At 38.0% G+C, this 19,373-nt stretch overlaps 1 protein-coding gene and 1 pseudogene across 1 annotated transcript in view; one reads left to right on the top strand and one right to left on the bottom strand.

The window, feature by feature from the left end:
- DGKK (diacylglycerol kinase kappa) overlaps positions 1-19,373 on the top strand; it is a 97,687-nt gene that overhangs the window by 14,426 nt on the left and 63,888 nt on the right. Inside the window, exon 5 of the mRNA XM_038588790.1 lies at positions 15,120-15,222. Coding sequence (XP_038444718.1) covers positions 15,120-15,222 — 103 coding nt within the window. The remainder of the gene's footprint in view (positions 1-15,119; positions 15,223-19,373) is intronic.
- Positions 18,098-18,266, bottom strand: LOC119868665 (annotated as a pseudogene).

The raw sequence follows: 19,373 nt of genomic DNA, 5'->3' as shown, positions 1-19,373 counted from the left end.
TGTTAATTTAATTTAAATATTTTTATTTTTTTGTATTTTTATTGGGGTTCGATTTACCAACATATAGTATAACACCCAGTGCTCATCCCATCAAGCGCCCCATGAGTGCCCATCACCCAGTCACCCCAACCCCCCACCCACCTCCCCTTCCACCACCCCTTGTTCGTTTCCCAGAGTTAGGTGTCTCTCATGTTCTGTCACCATCACTGATATTTCCCACTCATTTTCTCTCCTTTCCCCTTTATTCCCTTTCACTATTTTTTATATTCCCTGTATGAGTGAAACCATTAAATAAATAAATAAATAAATAAATAAATAAATAAATAAATATTTTAGTTTTTATTTAATTTTTATTTTTTGTATATTTTTATTGAAGTTCAAATTGTCAACATATAGTATAACACCTAGTGCTCATCCCATCAAGTGCCCCCCTCAGTGCCCATCACCCAGTCATCCCAACCCCCCACCCACCTCCCCTTCCACCACCCCTTGTTCGTTTCCCAGAGTTAGGTGTCTCTCATGTTCTGTCACCATCACTGATATTTCCCACTCATTTTCTCTCCTTTCCCCTTTATTCCCTTTCACTATTTTTTATATTCCCCAAATGAATGAGACCATATAATGTTTGTCCTTCTCCAATTGACATACTTCACGAAGCATAATACCCTCCAGTTCTATCCACATTAAAGCAAATGATGGGTATTTGTTGTTTCTAATGGCTGAGTAATATTCCATTGTATATATAGACCACATCTTCTTTATCCATTCCTCTTTCGACGGACACCGAGGCTTCTTCCACAGTTTGGCTATTGTGGACATTGCTGCTATAAACATTGGGGTGCAGGTGTCCTGCCATTTCACTGCACCTGTATCCACCAACAGTGCAAGAGGGTTCCCTTTCTTCACATCCTCTCCAACATTTGTGGTTTCCTGTCTTGTTAACATTCTCACTGGTATGAGGTGATACCTCATTTTGGTTTTGATTTGTATTTCCCTGATGGCAAGTGATGCAGAGTATTTTTCTCATGTGCTTCTTGGCCATGTGTATGTTTTCTTTGGTGAAATTTCTATTCATGTCTTTTGCCCATTTCATGATTGGATTGTTGTTTCTTTGGTGTTGAGTTTAATAAGTTCTTTATAGATCTTGGATACTAGCCCTTGATCTAATAGGTCATTTGCAAATATATTCTCCCATTCTTTAGGTTGTCTTTTAGTTTTGTTGACTGTTTCTTTTGCCGTGCAGAAGCTTTTAATTTTGATTAAGTCACAGTAGTTCATTTTTGCTTTTGTTTCCCTTGCCTTCATAGATGTATCTTGCAAGAAGTTCTTATGGCCAGGTTCAAAAAGGGTGTTGCCTGTGTTCTCCTCTAGGATTTTGATGGAATCTTGTCTCACATTTAGATCTTTCATCCATTTTGAGTTTATCTTTGTGTATGGTGCAAGAGAATGGTCTAGTTTCATTCTTTTGCATGTGACTGTCCAATTTTCCCAGCACCATTTATTGAAGAGACTGTCCTTTTTACAGTGGATAGTCTTTCCTGCTTTGTCAAATATTAGTTGACCATAGAGTTGAGGGCCCATTTCTGGGTTCTCTATTCTGTTCCATTGATGTATGTGTCTGTTTTTGTGCCAGTACCACACTGTCTTGATGATCACAGCTTTGTAGTACAACTTGAAATCTGGCATTGTGATGCCCCTGGCTCTGGTTTTCTTTTTCAATATTCCCCTGGCTATTCAGGGTCTTTTCTGATTCCACACAAATATTAAGATTATTTGTTCCAAATCACTGAAGAAAGTCCATGGTGTTTTGATAGAGTTTGCACTGAAATTAATCACAAGAAAAATGTGAAAAGAACACAAATACATGAGGTTAAATAACTTGCTACTAAATAATGAAGGGTCGATGAAGAATCAAAGAAGAAATCACAAAACACATGGAGGCAAATAAAAATGAAAGCAAAATGACCCAAAATCTTTGGGATGCAGCAAAAGCTGTTCCAAGAGGGAAGATTATAATAATATAGGCTTTCCTAAAAAATAAAAAACCCTTAAATAAACAATGTAACTTTACATCTAAAGGATCTAGAAAAGGAACAACCAAATCTGTGATCCACTAGAAGGAAGGAAATAATAAAGATTATAGCAGAAATGAATGAAATAGAGACTATAAAGCAATGGAAGACATCAATGAAACCAGGAGCTGTTTTTTTTTAAGAACAAAAATGATAACTCTTTAGCCATAGTCATGAAGAAAAAGAGAGAACTTAAATAAATAAAATCAGAGTTGAAGGAGGAGATAAACAACACCATAGAAATACAAAGGATAATAAGAGAATATTATAAGGAATTACATGCCAAAAAAATTGGACAACCTAGAAGAAATGGATACATTCCTAGAAACATATAATCTTTCAAAACTGAATCAGAAAGAAAATTTGGAGAGACTGATTACTAGCAATGAAACTGAATCAGTAATCAAAAGTTCCCAACAAACAAAAGTTTGGCTTCACCGATGAATTCTACCAAATATTTACAGAAGAGTTAAAACCTATTCTTCTCAAACTTCCAAAAAGCAGAAGAGGATGTAAAACTTCCAAATTCATTCTATGATGCCAGCATTATCCTGATACCAAAACTAGATAAAGACACACACACACAAAAATTATAGGCCAATATCCCTGATGAACAGATACAAAAATCCCCCACAAAATATTATCAAACTGAATCTAAGAATACTACAAAAAAATCATTTGCCATAATCAAGTGTCATTTATTCAAGGGATGCAAATATAGATAGATGATAGCTAGCTAGCTAGCTAGCTAGCTAGATAGATAGATATTATAGAAAATAAAGAAATCTTGCCATTTGCAATAACATGGATGGATCTAGAGGGAATAATGCTAACTAAACAAAATAGATCAGTCAAGGGTGACTGGCTCAGTCAGTTAGGTGTCCAATTCTTGATTTCAGCTCAGGCCTTGATCTCAGAGTTGGGAGTTCAAGCCCCGTATTGGGCTCCATGCTGGGTGTGGAGCCTACTTTATTTTTTTTTAATTTTTACTTATGATAGTCACACACACAGAGAGAGAGAAAGAGAGAGAGAGGCAGAGACACAGGCAGAGGGAGAAGCAGGCTCCATGCACTGGGAGCCCGATGTGGGATTCGATCCCGCGTCTCCAGGATCGCGCCCTGGGCCAAAGGCAGGCGCTAAACTGCTGCGCCACCCAGGGATCCCTGGAGCCTACTTTAAAAAAAAAAAGTCACACAGAGAAAGACAAATACCATGTGATTTCCAATATGTGGAATTTTTAAAACAAAGCAAATGAACAAACAAATAAAATGACAAACAGTCTCTTAAATACAGAGAGCAAACGAGTGGTTGCCAGAGCAGAGGTGGGTGGGGGTATGGGTGAAATACGTGAAGGGGATTAAGAGTATACTTTTCTTAATGAGCTCTGAATAATGTATAAAATTGTTGAATCATTATATTGTACACCTGAAACTAATATAACATTGTATGTTAAGTATGCTTTAATTTTAAAAAATCCTATGGGATCTGTAAAAGCAGTTCTAGGAGGGAGACTGATAGTGATAAAAACCAGAAAAAATAAGAAAAATCTCAAATGAACAACCTAACTTTACACTTCAAAGAAGTAAAGAACAGTGAAGCCCAAGCTTAGTAAAAGTAAGGAAATAGCTAAGATCAGAACAGCAATAAATGAAATTGATAATAAAAAGACAGTAGATCATTGAAGCTGGGGTGATTCTTTTAAAAGGTAAAGAAAAAAAAATAAAAGGTAAAGAAAACTGACAAGCCTTTAGCTATACTCACCCTGAAAACAAAGAAAGATCTCAAATAAATAAAAACAGAAATTAATGAGGTGTTGCAACTGATATCACAGAAATAAAAAGGATCAATTATACACCAACAAATTGGAAACCTAGAAGAAATGGATAAATTACTAGAAACATAAAACCACAAGGACTGAATCATAAAGAAATAGAAAATATGAACAGACAGATTACTGTTCATTTTCCACAGTAGTACATTTTCTAGATACGTCTTGTAGACCTCAAAAAAAAAAAAAGTACTGGAAAGGAAGCTCCCATTCAAAGGCAATTTATCTTAAGATGCTGTAAACGATACTAATGTTTTGTCCATTTGAAATATGTAAGTTGTGCTATAACAAATCATCCTGTCAATTGTAACCGCTGTCCACATAGTTGAACTTCTGGGATCAAGAAAGTATATTTAACAATTTAAATGGGAATCAATTTCCCATCATAACCGGTGGGGCACATCTAACTCAACTGTGAAAAGACACATCACACAATCACCTTGCTGCTGATATCATGGCCTGGGTTCTCTGCCTTCTCCCCTTCTCCTCCTGCTGGCTCCCTCCCTCCCTCCACCCACCCCTCTGTCCCGGCAACAGCCCTCCAGCTTGGGGTGGTTTGCTAGAATACATGTGAAGGTTTCAGGTCGCAGCCTGTTGGACTACTGCTGGGTGTGGAAGGGTGCTCCAGCTGCACCCCTGGTTTCTTTTTTAAAGTCTTAAATTGTGCCCTCCCCCCTCCAAGCTATCATCCTTTCTCCACTTCCCATGACCACCCTCCGGTGAAACATGGATTGTAACCCCCCCCCCGCCCCCCCGCTCCCCTCTGAAATTAGCCTTTGGTGAGGAATTCAGGGCTTTCCCCATATCTTCTCCCCCACCTTAATCAAGGGTGCTGCTTTTTCCTTCCTCCTCAAGTCCCTTTTTGCACCATCACCACCCAATACCTCCTTGCTTTGGCCAGAAGCCATCAGGTAAGGTTGGAAAGAGTCTCTGACTTTCCTCATTTAGTTTGGAACCACATTTACTCACTCTCCACCAGCCTGGGAATGAATATTGGGTCCTCAGCCCTGCCACCCTCTGCTCTCATCATCAGCTGATGCCGTTTTTTATCTCAGGTTTTGATAAAGTGAAAGGAACAGTCACCGGGGTACTCAGACCTGCCAGTTCTCAAAGTGCTTGGTGGTAAAACTTGGAGAAAGGCCACAGAAGACACTTGTAAGCACACATGATCCCTCTGAATGATTGTTTTATTTTCCTGTAATTGCTTTTGCTTTTAACAATTGAAGTTTTATTTTTTTAATTTTTTTTAATTTTTATTTATTTATGATAGTCACACAGAGAGAGCGAGAGAGGCAGAGACACAGGCAGAGGGAGAAGCAGGCTCCATGCACCGGGAGCCCGATGTGGGATTCGATCCCGGGTCTCCAGGATCGCGCCCTGGGCCAAAGGCAGGCGCTAAACCACTGCGCCACCCAGGGATCCCAACAATTGAAGTTTTAAACAGGGTTCTCATGTGGTCATCTTACAATCCATTTGGGTCTAGTTTGGAATCTGACAACCAGAACAAAAAGAACCTTGGATTTGGTGCATTCTTTGGTTTTGGTGCTGCTGCATCTCGTGGTCCTCAGCAGGGATAGAGAAAGAACTCAGTGTGCACAGCAGATCCCCAAAATTGGTGGGCTTGACTTCCTGGCAAATTGCTGCGTTTTTCCATTTTTCTGTTCAGCGCCACTAAATGCTGAGATGTGGATACAAACCGAAATAAAAGTGATTCATTATGTTCTAAAAAAAAAAAAAGAATCACAATAGACCCTGAATACTCAACACAATCTTGAGAAAGAGGAAGAAAGCAGGAGGCATCACACTCCACAACTTAAAACTATATTACAAAGTCATAGTAATCAAAACAGTATAGTATTGGTATAAAGACAGGCAAATTGATCAATGGAACAAAAGAAAGAGCACAGAAATAAACCCATAAATATCTGGTTAATTGATGTATGGCAGAGGAGCCATGAATATACAATGGTGAAAGGAATCTCTTCAATAAATTGTGCTGGAAAAGTGGATATCCACATGCAAAAAGAATGAAACTGGACCACTATTTTATACCACTCACAGAAAAGAACTCAAATGGATTCAAGACTTGAATATAAGACCTGAAATGTAAAACTCCTAGAAGAAAACATAGGTGGTAAGTTTCTTGATATCAGGCATGTTATGGATTTTTTTGGATTTGACACCAAAAGCAAAAGCAACAGTGGAAAAACATAAACAAGTGAGACTACTTCAAAGCTTCTGCAAAGGAGTTAAGATGACGGAGAAGCAGGGGGATCCTAAGCTTGCTTTATCCCTCAAACATAGCTAGATAAATATCAAGTCATTCTGAACTCTCAAGAAATCAATCTGAGGACTGAAAGAGCAAAACTGCACAAGTAGAGGTAGCAAATGGCCACATCATGGAAGGTAGGAGCTCCAGAGTTATTGTGCGGGAGAAAGGAACTGAAGGTGCTGCAAAGGAGAGGGAGCCCTGATAATAGAGAGAGGAGCAAGAGAGAAAGAGAGACAGAGAAAGAGTGTAAGCATGTGGTGGTTACACAAGAAAAACTCTTTCCCAAAACCATTGACTGGGAAAAGAAGAGGGGCTGAACACTGCAAGTTTTTTAAGTGGCAGAGCACAAAATCTGAAGCTTTGTAGTTCCACACCATCACCAGCATCATGCCTGGTAGGCTTGGCAGTGCTCCAGTGGAGGAGGGCAGGGATCTGAGAGTGGGCAGCATGGTCTGAGGACACCCTAGGTCACGCAGTGAGAAATAGTTCCCCTCCTTGGAGTGCATTTGGGAATGGTGGCACGACCTCTTCAGGGACAAAAGTCCAGTCGGCACCATTGTTACTAGCATGGAAAAGAGACACCAGCTGAGGGCAGCAATCCTTGGTGCTGGGTTTTGGCTGCACTGTACCATAAACTCCCAACCACTGTGCAGTTGCACAACCAATTTCCTGGACAAAACGGCACTGGCCACAGTGCAGGAAGACCATCCCAAGAGGATCAGCGAAGATCGGTGTCATGCAGATCTCTGAAATTTGGAGATCTGAAATCCAGCAGAGTGCCTGAGATAAAACACAAGAGTACTGTGCAACCTGGCAGGCAGACAGCCTAGATGCAGACAGGGTGAAGGCAGGGATCTGGTGGAAGTGGGGGACACAAGAGGGGTGATTGTTTGCTCTTCTACGAGGGCTTCCTGAAGAGTGGTGGGTGGGAATTCCCTACTCCAGGTAGGAAAGAGCAGGGTGAGGCCATTTTCCCCCCTGCCCATCAGCACTGAATAACCTCAGTGAGCAACACAGCGCCACCCAGTGGAGGCTGGAGCCACTTACAACAAACCTTGCCCCCCTGCGCTCTGCAGGTGTATCTTAACTAGGGCAAGTCTGCCTGAGAATCAGTGCAGCAAGCCCCCCCTACCCCACCCCCAGAAGACCAGCACAAATTCACATGTACCAAGTCTCTTGATCATAGAATGCTGCACAGATTCAGCTCTAAGGGAAATAGGATCTAGTGTGTGTGTGTGTGTGTGTGTGTGTGTGTGTGTGTGTGTGTTTTATCTAGCTTCTTTTAACAAGCAGACCAAAACACATGTAGGATCTAGCTTCCTTTTTTTTCTTGGACTTCTTCTTAATATCCATTACTCTCAAGAGCAGGAAGATAATAGACTTTCCTAACAAAAAACGGTGACCCAGACAAAATGACAAGATGAGGGTATTCACCCCGAAAGAAAGAACAGGAAGAAGTCACACCCAGGGATTTAATCAATTACAGATACAAGTAAGATGTCTGAACTAGGACTTAAAACAATAACCATAAGGATACTAGCTGGACTTGAGAAAAGTATAGAAGAAACTAGAGAATCCCTTACTACAGAGATAAAATAACTAAAAACTAGCCAGGCCAAATTAAATAATGCTATTTAATTTAACTGAGATGCAAAACTGACTGGATGCAATGATAATGAGGATGGATGAAGCAGAGGAACAAATCAGTGTTATAGAAGATAAAATTATGGAAAATAATTAAGTTGAAAAAAGAGAGAAAGAAAAAAAAAGAGGGAAAGAAAGGTATTAGATCATGAATGTAGACCTAGAGAACTCAGTGACTCCTTAAAATGTAATAAAGTTCATATCATAGGAGTCCCAGAAGAAGAGAAAGGAAATGGAGCAGAAGGTTTATTTGAGCAAATTATAGCTGAAAACTTCCCTAATCTAGGAAAGGAAACAGATATCAAAATCCAAAAAGCACACAGAGTTCCCATTAAATAAAACAAAACCTGGCCATCACCAAGACATATATTCAGATTCACAAAATACACAGACAAATAAAGAATCCTGATAGCAGCAAGGGAAAAAAGTCTTTAACATACAAGGGAAGATAGATTAGTTCATGGCAGATCAGTTCGCAGAAATTTAGCAGGCCAGAAGACAGTAGCAGGATATATTCAACATGCTAAATGGCAAAAATATGCAGGCAGAATACTTTACCCAGCAAGGCTGTCATTCAGAATAGAAAGAGAGATAAAGGGTTACCTAGACAAACAAAAACTAAAGGAGTTTGTGACCACTAAACAAGTCTTGCAAGAAATAATAAAGGAGACTCTGAGTAGAGAAACAAAAGACTAAAAGCAACAAAGATTAGAAAGGAACAGACCATCACCAGAAACACCAACTTTACAGGTAACGCAACAGTACTAAATCCATATCTATCAATAGTCACTCTGAATATAAATGGACTAAATGTTCCAATCAAAAGACATAAGGCATCAGAATGAATAAAAAACAAGACTCATCTATACACTGTCTATAAGAGATTAATTTTAGACCCAAAGACACCTGCAGATTGAAAGTAAGGGGATGGAGAACCATCTATCATCTATCATCTATCATCTATCATCTATCATCTAATGGCCATCAAAAGAAAGCCAGAGTGGCCATACTTATATCAGACAAATGAGACTTTAAATCAAACTGTAACAAGAGATGAAAAAGGGGGCATTTATCATAATTAAGGGGTCTATTCATCAAGAATATCTAACAATTGTAAATATTTATGCCCCCAACTTGGGAGGGGACCTTAACACCCCATTTACAGTAATGGATAGATCATCTAAGCAGAAAATCAATAAGGAAACAATGGCTTTGAATGACACACTGGACCAGATGGACTTAGCCGCTTTATCCAGAACATTTCATTCTAAACCAGTAGAATACACATTCTTTTTGAGTGGACATGGAACATTCTCCACAGTAGATCACATACTGAGTCACAAATCAACCCTCAACAAGTACAAAAAGACTGAGACCATACCATGTATATTTTCTGATCACAATGCTATGAAACTTTAAGTCAACCACAAGAAAAAATTTGGAAAGACCACAAATAAATGGAGATTAAAGAACATACTACCAAAGTATGAATGAGTTATCCAGGAAATTAAAGAAGGAATTTAAAAAACACATAGAAGCAAATGAAAATGAAAACAACAGTCCAGAACCTTTGGGATGCAGCAAAGGCAGTCCTGAGAGGGAAGTATATTGCAATACAGGCCTACCTGAAAAGGCAAGAAAAGTCTCAAATACACAACCTAATCTTACTTCTAAAGGAAGTAAAAAATGAATCACAAATAAAGCTTAAAGCCAGCAAAAGAAGGGAAATAATAAAGATTAGAGCAGAAATATATATTATAGAAACAAACAAAAATTAGAACAGATCAATGAAACTAAGAACTGGTTCTTTGAAAGAATTAATAAAAGTGATAAGCCCCCAGCCAGATATAACCCAAAGAAAAGAGAAAGGATTCAAATAAATGAAACCATGAAGGAAAGAGGAGACCACAACCAATGCCACAGAAATACAAATAATAATAATAGACTGTTATAAAAAACTATATGACAACAAACTGGGAAATTTGGAAGAAATGGACAAATTCCTACAAACGTACAAGCTACCAAAACTGAAACAGGATGAAATAGAAAATTTGAATAGACCCCCAACCAGCAAAGAAATTGAACAGTAATAAAAAATCTCCCAACAAACAAACATTGAGGGCCAGATGGCTTCCCAGGGGAATCCTATGAGACATTTATTTTTTAAAAATATTTTTAAAGAATCTATTTATTTACTTGAGAGAGAGTGAGCAAGAGAGAGAAAGGATGACCAGGGGTGGGCAGATGGAGAAGCACACTCCCCTACTGAGCAGGGAGCATGACATGGGCTCAATCCCAGAACCCTGAGATCATAACCTGAACTGAAGGTGGACACTTAACCAACTGAGCCACCCAGGCACCCAGGCACCCTTCTACCAGACATTTAAAGTAGAGTTAATGCCTTTCCTTCTCAAATGGCTTCAAAAAACAGAAATGAAAAGAAAACTTCCAAACTCCTTCTATGAAGCCAGCATTATCTTGATCCCAAAACCAGGCAAAAACCCTATTAAAAAGGAGAATTTCAGACCAATATCCCTGATAAACATTGATGCAAAAATTCTCAAGAAGATACTAGCAAATCAAACCCAACAGTACATTAAAATAATAATTCACCACAATCAAGACGGATTTATTCCTAGGCTGCAGGGGTGGTTCAATATCTGCAAATCAATCAACGTGATACACCACATTAATAAAAGAAAGGATAAAAATCATATGATCCTCTCAATACAACCAGAAAAAGCATTTAACAAAATATAGCATCCATTCTTGATCAAAATCCTCAATAAAGTAGGGATAGATGGAACATATCTCAACATCATAAGCACCTTATAGGAAAGACAGCCAATATCATCCTCAATGGTGAAAAACTGAAAGCTTTTCCTCTATAGTCGGGAACAAGACAGGGATGTCCACTCTCACAATTACAATTTAGTATATTACTGGAAGTCTTAACTGCAGCAATCAATTAATAAAAAGAGATAAAAGGCATCCAAATCAGCAAGGAAGAAGTCAAACTTTCACTATTTGCTGATGACATGATACTCTATGTAGAAAATCTGGAAGACTCCACCAAAAAAAAAATTACTAGAGCTAACACATGAATTCAGCAAACTCGCAGGATATGAATTCAATGTATAGAATCTGTTTCATTTCTATACAATGATAATGAAGTAGTAGAAAAAGAAACCAGGGATTTGATCCAATTTACAATTGCACCAAAAACAATAAGATACCTAGAAATAAGCCTAACAAAAGAGGTAAAAAATCTGTACTCTGAAAACTATAGAACACATATGAAAGCAATTGAAGAACACACAGAAAAATAGAAAAACATTCCATGCTTATCAATTAGAAGAACATTGTTAAAATGTCTATACTACCTAAAGCAATTTACATATTTAATGCAACCCCTATCAAAATGCCAATATCATTTTTCACAGAGCTAGAACACATCCTAAAATTTGTACAAAACCACAAAAGACCAAAGAGCCAAAGCAATCTTGAAAAAGAAAAGCAAATTTGAAGGCATCATGATTCCAAACTTCAAGCTATATTACAAAGCTATAGTCATCAAGACAGTATGGTACTGGCCCAAAAACAGACACATGGGTCAGTGGAACAGAACAGAGAACCCAGAAATGGACCCACAATTATATGATCAACTAATCTTCAACAAATCAGGAAAGAATATCCAATGGAAAAAGAGTCTCTTCAATAAATAAATGATGCTTATTGAAAACTGGACAGCAACATGCAGAAGAATGAAATTGGATCACTTTCTTATACCATACACAAAAATAAACCAAAAATGGATGCAAGACCTAAATGTGAGACAGTAAACCATCAAAATGCTAGAAGAGAATACAAGCAACAACCTCTTTGACCTCGATTGGAGCAACATCCTACTAGACACATTGCTAGAGGCAAAGGAAACAAAAGCAAAAAATGAACTATTGGGACTTCGTCAAGTTAAAAAGCTTCTTCACAGTGAGGGAAACAATCACCATAACTAAAAGGCAGCCTACAGAATGGGAAAAGATATTTGCAAATGGTACATCTGTAAATGGGTTAGTATCCAAAATATATAAAAAACTTATTAAACTCAACTCCCAGAAAACAAATAATCCAGTTAAGAAATGGGCAGAAAACATGGATAGACATGTTTCCAAAAAAGACATACACATGCCTAATAGACACATGAAGAGATGCTAAATATCACTTATAATTAGGGAAGTACAAATCCAAACAATGATGAGATACCACCTCACACCTGTCAGAATGGCTAAAATCAATAACGCAAGAAACAACAGATGTTGGTGAGGATGTGCAGAAAGGTGAACCCTCTTACACTGTTGGTGGGAATCCAAACTGGTGCAGCCACTCTGGAAAACAGTATGGAGGTTCCTCAAAAAGTTACAAATAGATTTACCCTACAACCTAGAAATTACACTACTAGGTATTTACCCAAAGGATACAAGTACAGATTTTTTTTTTTACGTTTTTTTTCTTCTTTTTTTTTTAATTTTTATTGATTTATGATAGTCACAGAGAGAGAGAGAGAGAGAGGCAGAGACACAGGCAGAGGGAGAAGCAGGCCCCATGCATCGGGAGCCCGATGTGGAATTCGATCCCGGGTTTCCAGGATCGCGCCCTGGGCCAAAGGCAAGCACCAAACCGCTGCGCCACCCAGAGATCCCACAAGCACATATTTTAAGGGTATTTGCACCCTGATGTTTATAGCAGCATTACCAACAATAGCCAAATTATGGAAAGAGCTCAAGTATCCATCGACTGATGAATCGATAAAGAAGAAGTGTCATATATATACAAAGGAATACTATTCAGCCATCGAAAATAATAAACTCTTACCATTTGCAATGATGTGGATGGAGCTAGAGATACTCTGCTAAGAGAAATAAGTCAGAAAAAGACAAATACCATATGATTTCACTAATATGTGAAATTTAGGAAACAAAGCAGATGAACACATGGTCAGGGAAAAGAAGCGAGAGGGAACCAAACCACAAGAGTCTCTAAATAGTAGAGAAGAAACTGAAGTTTGATGTAGGGATGTGGGTGGGGGATGGGTTAAATGGGTGATGGGTATTAAGGAAGGCACTTGTTATGATGAGCACTGGGAGTTATATGTAGTTGATGAATCACTAAATTCTACTCCTGAAACCAATATTACACTATATTTTAACTAACTAGAATTTAAATAGAAATTTGGGGAAAATAATACAAAACTTCTGCAAAGCAAAGGAAGCCATCAACAAAAGAAAAAGGCAACCAACTGAATGGGAGAAAATATTTGTAAACCATAGATATGATAAGAGGTAAATATCCAAAATAAAGAAATTATACAGCTCAATAGCAAAAAGCAAACAAACAATCCAATTAGAAAACAGGAGAGGATCTGAATAGATATTTTTCTAAGGAAGACATATAGATGAACAACAGGTATATGAAAAGGTATTCAATATCACTGATCATCAGGGAAATGCAACTCAAACCACAATGACATATTACCTCACACTTGTCAAAATAGCTATTATCAAAAAGAGAAGAAATAAATATTGAAGAGGATTTGAAGAAAAGGAAACTTTTATGCACTGTTGGTAAGAATGTAAATTGGTGCAGCCACTATGGAAAACAGTACAGAGTTTCCTTTAAAAATTACAAATAGAACTACTGTCTGATCTAGCAATTCCACTTCTGTGTATTTATGTGAAAAAAATGAGAACACGGACTCAAAAAGATATAGGTACACCCATATTCAATACAGCATTATTTACAATAATCAAGATATGGAAACAAACTAAATGTCCACTGATGGATGAATGGATAAAGAAAACGTGCTAGATGTATATGCAATGGAATATTATTTTGCCCTAAAAATGAAAGAAATCTTGCCATTTGCAACAACATGGATGGACCTTTTTTGTGTGTAAATTTATTTTTTATTGGTGTTCAATTTGCCAACATATAGAATAACACCCAGTGCTCATCCCGTCAGTGCCCACCTCAATGCCCGTCACCCAGTCACCCCCACCCCCCGCCCACCTCCCCTTCCACCACCTCTAGTTCGTTTCCCAGAGTTAGGAGTCTTTCATGTTCTGTCTCCCTTTCTGATATTTCCCACTCATTTTTTTCTCCTTTCCCCTTTATTCTCTTTCACTATTTTTTATATTCCCCAAATGAATGAGACCATATAATGTTTGTCCTCCGATTGACTTATTTCACTCAGCATAATACCCTCCAGTTATGGATGGACCTTAAAGGCATTATGCTACATAAAATGAGTCAGAGAATGAGCAATACTATATGATCTCATTTATATATGGAATCTTTGAAAAATGAGGTCATAGATACAGAGAAGGGGAAGATGGGTAAAATAGATAAAGGTGGTCAAAAGATACAAACTTCCAATTCTAAAATAAATAAGTCATCAGGATATAATGAATAGCGTGGTGACTATATCTAATAATAGTGTTTTGCCTATTTGTAAGTTGCTAAGAGTGTAGACCTTAAAATTTCTTATCACAAGAAAAAAATGTAATTATGTAAGGTGACAGATATTAACTACACTTATTGTGGTGATCATTTTGCAATACATAAAAATATCAAACATTATGTTGTACACATGCAACTAATTATATATCAATTAAAAAAAACTCTGGTTGTCCTCTGGCTCTCTTTTAACTGCTCTTGCATAATGAAGCCAGGTTCACATCCTCTAGGAACTGTGTAATTGTCTAGGAAGTGGTACTTAAAAATATCAGAAATTTGAGAAATATGACCACTTATGGGGAAGGCAACAGTATCTCAGCTGTGCCACTTCCCAATTTTTTGATCTTGAGCAAGACTCTTCACCTCTCTGATCTTTGGTATCTTCATTTTTAAAATGAACCTAATAATGTGTTCCCTACCATACAAAGTTGTAAGGGTTAAAGTGTAATAGCATATTATCCAGATTAGCACTCTTAAAATGCAAGTAAGCTCCCTATTCTGTAGGCCATTAAAATTGTGCCCTACGACTAGTGTCTTCTTAATGTCTCTGATGTCTGAAAGCTATCTTTGAAAGAAACAGAGTTCAGAGGCCACCTTCAGGGATAGTGCAGACTGTAGGTGGAAAGAGTGTGCCCAAGTTGAGACAGGGGAATGTGTATGGCACCAAATCTTAGCAAGGGAGATTTTAACATTGGGGACTCAAATCTTGGAACTGGAACTCAAGACTAATCAATTATATCCTTTTATCTCCCCCTTCCTTTTTTTCTCTGTTCTTCTATTGTCATTTCAGGTGCATGATGATTGCCAGAGACGGTTTTCCAAGGAATGCTGGTTTGGGAGTCATCGAACATCAGTCATTCCTCCCACTGCCCTTAGCGACCCTAAAGGAGATGGTGAGTACCTAAACTTTAACTTCAGAATATATTTCATTGGGGAGGGAGGGAAGGTGCTAAGACTGGGGAAATTTTTAAATTAAATTATTATTCTCAACCAGTCAAATATTTTGGGGGAGTAGGAATGTGCATATATGTAGAGACAGTTCATGTTTCTTTTGAGACCTTTGGGATAATGACTATTGATGTTCATGGTATATATGTATGTGGGCATGTTCTCTGTAGGCTCTGTCTCAATTGTTTTTGAATTTTCAGAATTGATTCCAACTTTTTCATGACTTTCAGACATTAGATAATCCATAAAATAAGTTTGCTTGCATACAGGTGGGCAAGGATAAAGTACATAAAGGCCTAGGTTATGTTATTTTTAGAATAGAAACTAACACCAAAGTCATCTCCAAATCTGAAACTAGCATGGTTATTACCCCAACCTGCCCTGATGAGGATAAGGGAAAATACGTAAAGGGCCTAAATATCAAGAAACATAGACCCAAAGGACAACCAAATTAAATCACTAGTCTTCTAGCCTAATGAAAGCTATAGACCCCTTCAGGGATAATTCACTCTTTAGCAATTGCTAACAATACCTTTTTGAGCATACCTCTACTTCCCCACTTTTCCTTTGCTCCCGAGAGACTCTTCTTTTTACCACTGAATTGTTCATTTGCTTCTCCCATTACTCATTATTAAATAATGGGAGCTGTCAAGATCAAAATCACATATCACAGCTAAAAAGAGCTGACCTATTTTACCAACACTAAGGTATTTAGAAATCTAATATATTTACCAAGTGACACACTACTGTTTCACTAAGCCAGCAGAGAGATACACTGCCCATTAATTTCAGTTTGTGTATGGTTAGCTTCACTCTATATATGGTCAATTTCACTTACTGGAGGGGAAAGTTCAAGCCTTTCCCAGAATGTTTTCATTCATATTTCACTAATATGCTAATTTAGCCATTTCTGACATGTGTGATGTCCACTGGTCGGGAAGTGATTAGTGAACCAGCATTTCATTGACTTAAAAATTATCTCCGTATTGATGCTTGCTGCCCACTTTGTTGCCAAGGAAGAACTAGCATTAGCTGACAGCAAAGAAAAGTATATAGTTTCCTTAGAGAACAGAAAGAGGCAAGGATTCTGTAGTGATTACAACAGAGTTTTAGAACTAGACATAGCACATGTGCACAGGTGTGCACATACATATACACACACTCAGACCCACTCTAGTCTCTTCCAGTTCATTTTCTAACCCTAATACAGATACATCCATATAGACATTGGTACAGGGAATGAGCCATCCACACAGGTTTCTGCAGGCAAGCATACTCACATATTCCCATAATGACCTCCATAGACCCAACGCTAACTTCACTCAAGGATGCATGCATATATTATTCTCAGATCTACTCAAATGTTTACTCACATAAAGTCACCTACCAGATAGCAGGAGAGGTGATGAGGTAAATGGCTTGGTAAATAAGAGATGCTTGATTGGTTAGGAGAAGGAAGGGACTAGCAGGAAAATGGGATTGATAGAAGTGAAAGAGTGGCAAACTAGTCAGCCAAGAAAACTCAAGCTGCTATGAAAGCCAATATAGTCTTGAATCTGACTTTGCTCACCCCAACAGGGAGATCTAGGGAAGATGCCTTAGCAGAATGAAGGAGGCCCACCTCAGCATTCCACCAATCACCCCAAATGGGTATTAAGGGGCTGTAACCTCTTCTTTGTAATTAGCCCAACAGGCTCTGTGCTTCCTATCCTTATGGAAGTTGGGCTTTTTAGTTTTCTTATCCTATATCACTTCTTATTCTTGTTATAGATCATCAACTAATGGCATTGCTACTTTCTTTTGCTTTCCAACAATGACATAATATTATTGCTTAGAAGCTACTGAGTTAAGCCATTCTTTTTGTATAATATCTCATTTAATGTCCCATTTAATGTATAGTTTTGAGCCTTTCCTTCTAGTCATCTGCAATCTTGATCCAATTGAATCTCACTCTTGAGAGACTTTCTTTCAATAACAGTTGTACTCAGGTGCATTATGAAGGTTAGATGAACTGACATTTGTTAGGGATGGTTTTAAAATACAGGAAGGGGATCAGTAAGCCATCCTTACACTAATTTAACACCCTTTAGTGATATGAACTGAACAAATTTGAGAGAGACTATAGGCTCCCTGTATTGGGGGCACTGTGGTTGTATTAATGCAGCTCAAAGAAGCATAAGCATGAAGTTTTTTTGTCTTTGTTTTTGTTTTTTGAAAGGCTCTTTCAGGATGTTGAGTCATCTGGAGTTTAAAGTCAACTAAATCCTCTAAGCCCTTTTCATACTTGATGCTGCCAGACGAAGTTCCTATTGTCCTGTTCTGGTATGATTTATGTCCTTGAGCCTAAAATCCAAGCTTCACATTTATCCCCTTTTCATCTTGTTGACTTTGACCCGTCTGACCCTTGAGGTTATTTTTCAGTCTTGATTCTGCATCCAATGGTTCTCCCTCCAGTTTTGAGCTCTTCAAAGTTGAGAAGCCAGACTTCTATGTTTTCATTTGAATTGTTGATTAAAATTACTAAGTAGTACAGGAAACTCCCTTACAGTTAACATCAGCCTATTCAAAAGCAACTTTGTGGGCACACTTACCTGGTTATGAATCTGCCTAACATTGCTACATTCCAGCCCATGATGCCACACAATTTTGTCACCTTGGTCACAATATACTCTTGGCAAATTTGGCTTTGCTCAAATTCAGATGTTCTCTAACTCTGGAGGAAATGTTAGACAGGGCTGCTCTTGTCTTCTCCTAGGAATAGCTTTTTACCAGCACTGCTTCCCTTTGTCTTCCCATCTGTGACCAAATTAGGTTTGACACTGAAGTTTGAGTTTGAGTGAATTATAGCATTTTCTCTTTATCTCAGTTTTCCACCTCCATCCTGGATTATTTTATTCATCATTGCAACATGATGCTGTTGCACATAGGGAGAAATGAACACCCAGAAAAGTTACTACACTTGATCTTAGCCAAAAGGCTGAGAAGCATACACCCAGAGAAGTTAAGATGTTTGCTATAGGTTAGTGAATAAATCTGGAGGGCAACCAGCTTGTGGTACACAGCTGCATTCTGTTGTGGAAGTATACTGCAGAAGGCAGCCCACACTCCAAGCTGCCAAATGATTTCAGTTACAACCTCATGGCTATTTAATCTATAGATAACAATAGCATAATTATTTTTCCTATTTCTTAATTTAATTCTTGACTAGTTAATATATTCACATAGCTCAAATTTTTTAAAAAATAGAAATATAGGGGATCCCTGGGTGGCGCAGCGGTTTGGCGCCTGCCTTTGGCCCAGGGCGCGATCCTGGAGACCCGGGATCGAATCCCACGTCGGGCTCCCTGCATGGAGCCTGCCTCTCTCTCTCTCTCTCTCTCTCTCTCTCTCTCTCTCTGTGACTATCATAAATAAATAAGTAAATAAATAAATAGAAATATATAAGCACATAATATTTAATAAAAAAACTTACTATCCTTACTCTCAATCTTCTCAATCTCCAATAGCCCCACCCCATCCCCACTCACAGAAAGTTGACTACTGCCATTAGTTTATTGAATAGTTTCCAGTATTTCTTCCTGTATATACTAGTGAATATAAACATATATTCTTATCCCTCCCCTTTTTAATACTATACACATTCCTCTGGATGTTGCTTTTTTTCTCCTTCATAGTATATTTTGGAGATCTTTTTGCATCAACAAAAGGTTGCTCCTCATTCCTTTTAACAGCTACAAGATATCCCATTATATGGATACATACCATAATTTATTTGACAAGTCCTTTATTGGTGGATAATTTGGTAGTTTTCAGTCTTCTGTTATAACAACACTCCATGAATAATCTAATACAGGTCATTTTACATATACATCTATAGGAAAAATTCCCAGAAGTGTAACTACTGGGTCATAATACATAGACATTTGTAATTTTCATAGATGCTGTCAAATTGCTGCCCATAGGGCTTGTGTCACTGACTGAGAGTTCATATTTTCCATCTCTTCCTCAATCAAGTGTATCATCTATTTTTTTATTTTTGCCAATCTTCTGAATTAAAAAAAATGATACAGTCGCCTAGTTTTAATTAGTATCTTTC

This window comes from Canis lupus, chromosome X (genome assembly GCF_011100685.1).
Source record: "Canis lupus familiaris isolate Mischka breed German Shepherd chromosome X, alternate assembly UU_Cfam_GSD_1.0, whole genome shotgun sequence".
Classification (NCBI taxonomy): Eukaryota; Metazoa; Chordata; class Mammalia; order Carnivora; family Canidae; genus Canis; species Canis lupus.
Note: the sequence above shows the minus strand (reverse complement) of the source record. Positions and strands in the feature narration are given on the sequence as shown.